Raw genomic sequence first — 8,315 nt, 5'->3', positions numbered from 1 at the left:
GGGATTCACATTCAGGATAAATTGGGGAAGGGAGAGATTAAGGGCAAGAAAAAAGGGGAAATTAATGTTCTAGGTTTGATAGATAATAACAGTATCATTGTAGAGTAGAAATAGTGGTGGACAGAAGACCTGAATTTGAATGTGATGTGACTGTAAGTCACTTGTTGTCTCTGAAATTGTTTCCTCATGTATATAATGGGGATAATACTTAGGCCACCTACGTCATAGCTTTCTTACAGGAAAAATACTTTATTAACTAACTCACTCATTCTCTCTCTCTCTGTCTCTCTCTCTCTCTCTCTCTCTCTCTCTCTCTCTCTCTCTCTCTCTCTCTCTCTCCCAACAGGAGCTGAAATAATTGGATTGATTTTGCCAAGGTTAATTTGGTGGTCGTGTGTATATGTGGTTTGAATCTTCTTAATAAAAAATGCCAATAGTTCAGCAAACTCCCAGAGCACTTATCAATAATTGAATGTGACTTAAAGCATGCTGTATTATAAGGGCAATATCCTGTAAGTCTCACTTGCTCTGAAAAATACTAGAAAGACATTAGTTGTCCACCGTAGACTTGGCAAATAGGAGTTATAACATTTGCAAATGAAAACCTCTATTTTTCCTCCTTCAGTGAGTATATAAAAACTGTATTTTTCTCTTTCGTATATGCTAACATTTTTAGGCATTAGAAGGAATTAGATTCCATACAAGGCATAAGCAATTCTGGACCAAATCATCAAACGCCCTCCCAGTTTTGACCAATAGAAATAGAAAATAAGCACACCTCAGGGTTTGATGATTTGACTGGTCATTAAAACCGTATTATCACAGAATGGACATAGTTTAAAAAGATAATTTGTGTTCCCTAGTAGGGGTCTATAAATTCTTCTCTTGGCTTGTATTAAGTGGTCAAATGGAGGCGAGGTTAGGGTCATAAGATTTGGAATTATACAGACCTTATGTCAAATCCAGCCAAGTCTGGTCATTTCATAGAGGAGGAAATGAAAACTTTAATGGGTAAAATGACTTGCCCAAAGTCACTCAGTTATATAATGATGACAATGACAACTATGATGATAAGCAATGTCAACAAACATTTATGGAGCACTTTAAGATTTAAAAATAGAAAGTAACAGAGCCAAGTTCCATTTGGACTTGAATCTTCTGAATCTAAATCCAGAGTTATTTCCACTCCAAGTTGAATGACCAAAGGAGAAGAGCGGTAGATAATGGTGATAGCAGCAATGCCTTCTTAACAAATAGAAAGCTTAATAGAAGGAAAAAGACATCTTCATGGTAGCCCTTTGGAAAATATAAGGAGGATTAAAAAAATTACATCATCCTGCTTAGGATGGTGGTAATTTTTCATTATATTTTATCCCCAAGACATGTAGATACAATTTTTAATAACCATTTTCTAACATTTTGCAATCCATACATGCAATCCTTCTCTCCCTTTTCTCTTCCCTCCCTGAGATGGCAGGTAATATGATATAGGTTGTACATGTGCTAGCATGAAATATGTATTTCTGTGTCTGTCAAGTTGTAGAAGAAGACACATATCACTTATATTAGATAAGAATTCATGGAGTAAATAGATTGGAAAATAATTTCTTCTATCTGCATTCAGACTCTATCAGTTCCTGCTAAGGTGGTGGATAACCTTTTTATCATGAGTTCCTTGGAGTTGTCTTGGGTCCTCGCATTGTTAATAATAGTTAACTCATCCATGGTTGATCATGGAACATTATTGCTGTTACTGTGTACAAAGGATGGTGGTATTTTGTATATTTATAATGGATGTACCAGTAAGGGCAATAAGCTATGGTACAAAAAACTCTGATCAGACCATAGATTTCTTGCTAAAGATTTTTGTGCTGCTTAGATGCCTCTCATTACTTGGAATGGTCATGCATTTTGGTTAACATTTTTTCTCCCAGGGATATTCTAATGTAGTGTGGCATGCTGGTTGCTTTTTACTAGCTTGAAAATGCCTCACAAGACTGGGTCATCCAGAGAAAAACATATTCTATGTTTCTGCTTGCATATGTTGACAAACTCACCCTCTGAAAGAATATATTTTAGCATCAGCAGTAAATGAAGATTAAAATGAAAAGTTAGCATCTTCCACGCAAGCCCACTTTTTGGCCGGGATGAATGAATGCAACTTGAGGTTGATTTTTCAGGAAATTCACTGTAGCAAAAGGTAATGTTGACCCCTAGTCATTGAGGACATTGACTAAAATTATAAAAAATGTAACATGTAGGTTCCATCTAGTCTGCTCTGAAGTAAGCCTCGTGGACAGTACAGTGGAAAGAGTTTGGAGTCATTTGATATAAATTTGAATTCAGGCTTTTCTCATTATTACCCAAGTGACCTTAGGCAAGACCCTTAACCTCTCTGGACCTCAGTTTCTTTCTCTGTAAAATGGCAGATAAGGACTTCATGAGCTCAAAGATTTCTTCTAGAGGGTCATTCTTTAGAGAAATTCTTAGGGTTTTACAAAGAATACCTTAGAGACTCATTGTGCTAGAAGGAGACCTCAAAGATCATTTAATCTAATTCCTTGCCTCCAGGCAGATGGCATTTAACCATTGAGGGACAGAAAAGATGTCATTCTATTTCATGATCTCCGGGGAAGGAAATTTCATAACCTCTGAAATAACCCATATAATAAGGAAATTTCTCCAGGTACAATTTAAGCCCATTCTCCCTTGTTCTGTTTTTAGTGGAGAATTTTAAAAACACTCATCACAATCTATATATTCAAACTATTTTGAAGTCATCCCTCAGCTTTATTTTTTTTCAGTCTTAATCCTTTAATTGTTTTCTTCCTAAGTTTTGTTGCTTACTCTAATTATTTTAATTTTCGTCCATCATAGGATCACAGATATAGATAGATTGGGAAGGGATCTCAGAGGTCACCTAATCTAATCCCCTCATTTTACCAATGTCACTGATCATCTTTGAAAATGAAGGACAAACAACAACAACTGAGAAGGAGATTGAGGTGTAGACTCCTTCCCAAGTTCTCTGTATTATTTTAAAGCAAGAACATCATCTTGTTCACAAATATGCCTCATCATTCTAAAGAGGTGTGCTTCTGCTAGGCATGGTAGCACACATCTGTCTTGCCCACTACTGAGGAGGCTAGGACTGGTGATTAGCTTGAGCTCTGGAATTCAGGGCTGTTGTAGTGCTAAATATGATGGAAGCCAAGGGAAAAGAGAGTTTTCAAATGGATGTGTTCCATGCTGTCAAATGCTACAGAGAAATCTAAGAACCGTATTGTCTTAGAATGGAAAAAAAAGATGACGGGATTACTGGTAATAAAGGAAATCTCTGTTGACTTTTAAGAGTAACATTTCAGCACAGGAATGAGGCAGAAACCACATTTCAGAAGACAATGATAAGAATAGGGTAGAGAAGATGTGATTAAATATTTTTGGCACTTTTTTCATTCCCTGTAGTTCTTAGGCTCATGTGTCTATATCATCTACCAAGGGCAAAAATAGGCAAATTTTTTCCAGCTAAAGACACCTCTTCTGACTCATAGTCTGTTCATATCTCTCTGAGTTGTTTGGCCATATTTCTGCCCTTTAGAAGCGATAGGATCAGTGGATGTGGGTAATCAAGGTCAATAAGAAACAAGGACTCTTCTGGGAAAAAGGAGATATTTTGAGTCATGCTCCAGGAGAGAAACTAAGAGTCTTTGCAGGATAGTCACATAACTTGTCAATTCCTATCATTTCAGTGGATTTTTTTGGATAGGGTTAGTAAACTGGTATAGCAGGGTATAATGTAGCATATGTAGTTTAATTAGATTTTAGCAAAGTATTTGATATAGTATCATGTTATTCTTGTGGAGAATTCTCCCTTCTTATTAATTTCCCTCTCATTTTCCCAGACACAGGTTTATAAATCCTACGTTCATCTTCAACTCTGAAATCTAATTGTTAGTACATTTATCTTGACGTTATGTCTAGATTTAAGCCTTTTGCAACTTCTACCCATATTCAAACAGTGATCAAGTCTTATAGTTTCTGCCTTTATAACATTGTTCATATAAGCCTCCTTCTCTCCCCTGACACTTGATTTAATCTGCTTTGGACCTTCATTACTTCCTGTCTGTACTATCTGCAATAGTCTTCTGGTTGGTCTCCTTCCCTCTAGTTTTCTCCATTCTAATTCATCCTTCACTCAGCTATTATCAAATTGCTCTTCCTAAAGCAAATGTCTGACCATGTCACTACTCTCCTCAATTTAAATGCCAATGATTCTCGATTCCTTCCAAAATCAAATGAGATTTCTCCAGTTTGACTTTCACAGCTCTTCCTCAGTGGGTTTTTTATCTTTCCAGGTTTCTTATATCTTACTCTGTACATACTCTTCGATTCAATGACACTGGTTTCTGTGGTCTTCCTCAAATAAGACGCTCCATCTCTCAAATGAGTGTTTCTACTGGCTCTTCCTCATCCTAGTTGCCGCTTGCTTTCCCTGGCTTCCTTAAGATCTTAACTAAATTTTGGCTTCTGCCTTGCCACTGACTGATGACTGATGACTAGAAAAGAGTGTGAATCTGATGATCCTGTGGAACTCTGCCTCACTAAAACCAAATTCCAAGTGGCAATGGGCGAATGAGCCCGACTCCAACATTGTGATGTCATTGGTTTTCTTTGAAAATGAAGGACAAGGAGGCAGCTTGGTGGCTCAGAGGATTGAGAGCCAGACCCAGAAGCCAGAGGTCTTAGGTTCAAATCTGGATTTGGACATGTCTTCACTGTGTGATCCTGGGCAAGTCACTTGACCCCCATTGCCTAGCCTTTACAGCTCTCCTGCCAATATATAATATTGATTCTAAGATGGAAGGTAAGTTTTTTAAAAAAGAAAGGAAATGAAGCACAAACAACAATAAAAACCCACCTTCTGTTAGAAACCTTTTTTTAGTCCTCGGAGGTTTTTCATGTCTTCTCTTTGAGTCCACTCTCAATTTATCTTTTATATATCTTGTTTGTAGTTGTTGATTGTGAGCTCTTTGAGAACAGAGACTTTTTGTTTTAGTCTTTCATTGTACCTGTAGGGCTTACTTAGCTCAGTGCCTAGCACTTAGTAGAAATTTAATAAATGCTAGTTGACCAATTGGAGAAGATAAAAAGATGTGGATCAGAGACTTATAGTTAGAAGGAGTTAGAACTGGAAGAAAGGGCTGGACTCCGAGATTAGCCGTTAATGGTTCAATGTTGGTTTGATGGTGGCAATAGAGTTCCCAAGAGATCTGTTCAAACAGACCAAAGCAACTGAGATGGTGATGAGCTGCATCATAGGGGATATCACGTGAAAGAAATTAGGATTCTTAACCCAGAAAAGAGAACACTCAGGAGAGGCATGCGTGATAGCTGATGTCAACATTTTAAAGGCTTTCTTCTAGAAGAGATTAGACTTGTTCTGAACCAGGAATTATGATGAAAGTTGCCAAAAGGCTAATTAATTTAGATTTTGATGTTAGGGATATGTATGCCAACATTCAGAGCTATCTGAGAGTGGAATGGGCTGCCTCGAGAGCAGAGGTTCTCCCCTCCTAGGAGATCTCCAAGTAGAGGCTGGACATTCACTGTTTGGTCTGATATGGAAGAGATTCCTCTCTGGTATGGACCAGGCTACACGGTCACTCTGGTCTCTTCCAACTAACAATCTGGCATTCTGTGAAGTGAGAGGTGGTTTTATAGGGCCAGTTTCAGAAGCGTGCAGATCCGGACCACGCATGGCAGGATGAAAGCACTCTACGGAAGTGTGACCAATGCTGGCAAGGTGATAATTTAGTTCAGATGGTTTTCCTTCCTAAAGCAGCTTTCGTTCGGGGCGATGGCCTGAGAACTGTGTTCCTTTCTTGCTTCCATGAAATGATTTTGTGGTCTCACTGAACAGAATTACTTTTCCCCTTTCTACTGTAGTCGCAGTGTACAATCAAATCAAGCGCACGTCTTAACTTTATTAGAGTATATGGGAATTCTATTATACAATGATGAGTAATGGAGAGAATGAAATGTCCCTGAGTTCTTTCCTTTTCTTTCTTTTTCTGACATGGGAACTCTGTGATTTGGGGTCACTTCAGCTTCCTCATCTGTGAAATGGGAGTGATAATACCTGTTCACGTGCTTCACAGGCTTTTTGTGAGATGAAGCCAAAAGCTTTGTATATCTCACCATGCTATGCAAATATCTATTATTGGGGTGCAGTTGGCCTGGAGTCAGGAAGACCTGAGTTCATATCTGGCCTCAGACACTTATTAGCTGTGTGACCCTAGGCAAGTCACTTAACCTATCTATCTATTTCCTCATTTGTAAAATGAGGAAAATAATAACACCTACCTCCCATTGTTGTTATGAGGATAAAATGAAACAATTCTAGAATGGTGCAGTGCCAGGTGCATAATAAATGCTATATAAATGTTAGTAATTATCATCACTACCAGGACTAGCACCACCACCACCACTGCTGCCACCACCGCCATCACCACTACCACCATCATTGTTGCTTTTGTTGATAATGTTATTTTTCATTCTAGATCCTAAACATAAAGTGATATAGTTATTTTTTTAGCCCTTATCCCCTTTCTTGGAACTGATACTAAGTATAGGTCCCAAGGCAGAAGAACAATATGGATTAGGCAATTGAGGTTAAGTGACTTGCCCAGGGTCACACAGCTAGGAAGTATCTGGGGCTAGATTCGAACCCATGACCTCCCATAGCCAGGCCTGGCTCTTTTGCCACTGAGTCATCTAGCTGCCCCATTATAGTTATTTTTTCCAATGTACCTTACTACCACTCTCCAGAATTGGCTACAACTTAGATTTGTGTTTGGCATGGAAGTACGTTATTGTCTTCAAATATTTGAAAGACTGTTATGAGGAAGATGGATTAGATTTGTTTTACTTAAAGCTGGAAGGCAGAAGCAAGAAAAGGGAAATGCAGTAACAGAGGCAGATCTGGGCTCGGTATAAAGAACTGCTAAAACTAAGGGCTGTCCAGAAATGGAAAGGTCTGCTTCAAGACAATGTGTTATTTCTCAACATGCAATTAATCAATGTATCAACAAGCTTTTATTAAGTACTTATTAAGATAAGCATTATTTTATTATTATTTATTAAAAATTCTGGGCAATCTACTAATCTCTGGGGACACAAATAAAAAAATGAAAACAATCCCTGCCCTCAGGAGCTGACATTCTATGAAAGAGACAACCTGTTCATTTATGGGTCTATCCAAAATACATACAAAGTAGATACGAGGTAAATTGTAGAAAAGTTTCAAGCAGGCTGAGATTTGTGAAGGGAACTCCTATTTTGCATTACACTGGATTTTGGGATTTGGAATTTGGGAATATGGCTTAAAATAGAGGAAAGATGGGTTCCCCAGTAGGGAACAAGAACTCCTAGCAAGAGGTCCTAAAACCTAGTTGAGCTCTCTTGATCTTTCTGCCATTGTAGTGCTGTTCTTCATGTCTTCTCTTCTTCTTCATGTCTTCTCATGAAACTTTCAGGATTAAGTGGTTCCTTGCAAAATAACAAAATAAGATCTTCCTATTCCTCAGTGGATTCACATGAAAAGTGGAAATAAAATCAAGGACAACTGGAAAAGGAGTCAGGATTAAGTGGTCCCTTGCAAAAAAAACCCCAAAATCAAAACAAGATCTTCCTGTTTCTCAGTGGATTCACATGAAAAGTGGAAATAAAATCAAGGATAACTGGAAAAGAAGTCACTGAAGGAAGGATCAAGCTGGGCTTTTAAAGAGCTGCATACATGAAGTATCTAGATTTAATCTTCACCAAGTTCAAATGCCTTACCATGGCATTCCTGAAATGAAGTAAGTACCTCCAGCCTTCCATTTTTGGAATCTGTTTGCTAAATATAGACATGGGGGAAAAAACCAACCATAAAACTAAACTTGTTAGTAAAGAAACAGATTTTGTCATTTTGTTTTGTGAATTGAATTCATAGGGTCAATGATGAATGGATATATCATCTCTTGTGTGTGTGTATGTATATATATACACACACAAATATATATATATATATATATAAATATATATATATATACTTAATTTTATTATTGTTCAGTCATTTCAGCCATGTCTGATTCTTCATTAACACTTTTTGACATTTTCTTGATTAAGGTACTGGAAAGTTTGCTATTTTCTTCTCCAGCTCATTTTATAGATGAAGAAATGGAGACATGCAGGGTTATATAACTTGTCCACATAACTAGTAAGCATTTGAGGCCAGATTCAGATTTGAATTAAAAAAGATGAGTCTTCCTCAC

The 8,315-nt window shown here is 37.6% G+C and overlaps 1 protein-coding gene across 1 annotated transcript; it reads left to right on the top strand.

The window, feature by feature from the left end:
- Positions 1–7,512: 7,512 nt before the first annotated feature.
- On the top strand, positions 7,513–7,758 carry LOC123247691 (60S ribosomal protein L39-like). Its single transcript, XM_044676668.1, has 2 exons — positions 7,513–7,556; positions 7,671–7,758. The coding sequence occupies exons 1-2, from the start codon at positions 7,513–7,515 to the stop codon at positions 7,756–7,758; spliced, it is 132 nt and encodes a 43-aa protein (XP_044532603.1).
- Positions 7,759–8,315: the final 557 nt, after the last annotated feature.

This window comes from Gracilinanus agilis, chromosome 4 (assembly GCF_016433145.1).
Source record: "Gracilinanus agilis isolate LMUSP501 chromosome 4, AgileGrace, whole genome shotgun sequence".
In the NCBI taxonomy this organism is placed as follows: Eukaryota; Metazoa; Chordata; class Mammalia; order Didelphimorphia; family Didelphidae; genus Gracilinanus; species Gracilinanus agilis.
The sequence above is the reverse complement of the archived record's forward strand: the minus strand, read 5'-3'. Positions and strand labels throughout refer to the sequence as shown.

Coding starts and splice junctions, on each gene's coding strand:
- LOC123247691 (XM_044676668.1), top strand. CDS start 7,513: ATGTCTTCTCATGAAACTTTCAGGATTAAGTGGTTCCTTGCAAA. Junction 7,557..7,670: donor ATTAAGTGGTTCCTTGCAAA/ATAACAAAATAA, acceptor AAAAAAAACCCC/AAAATCAAAACAAGATCTTC.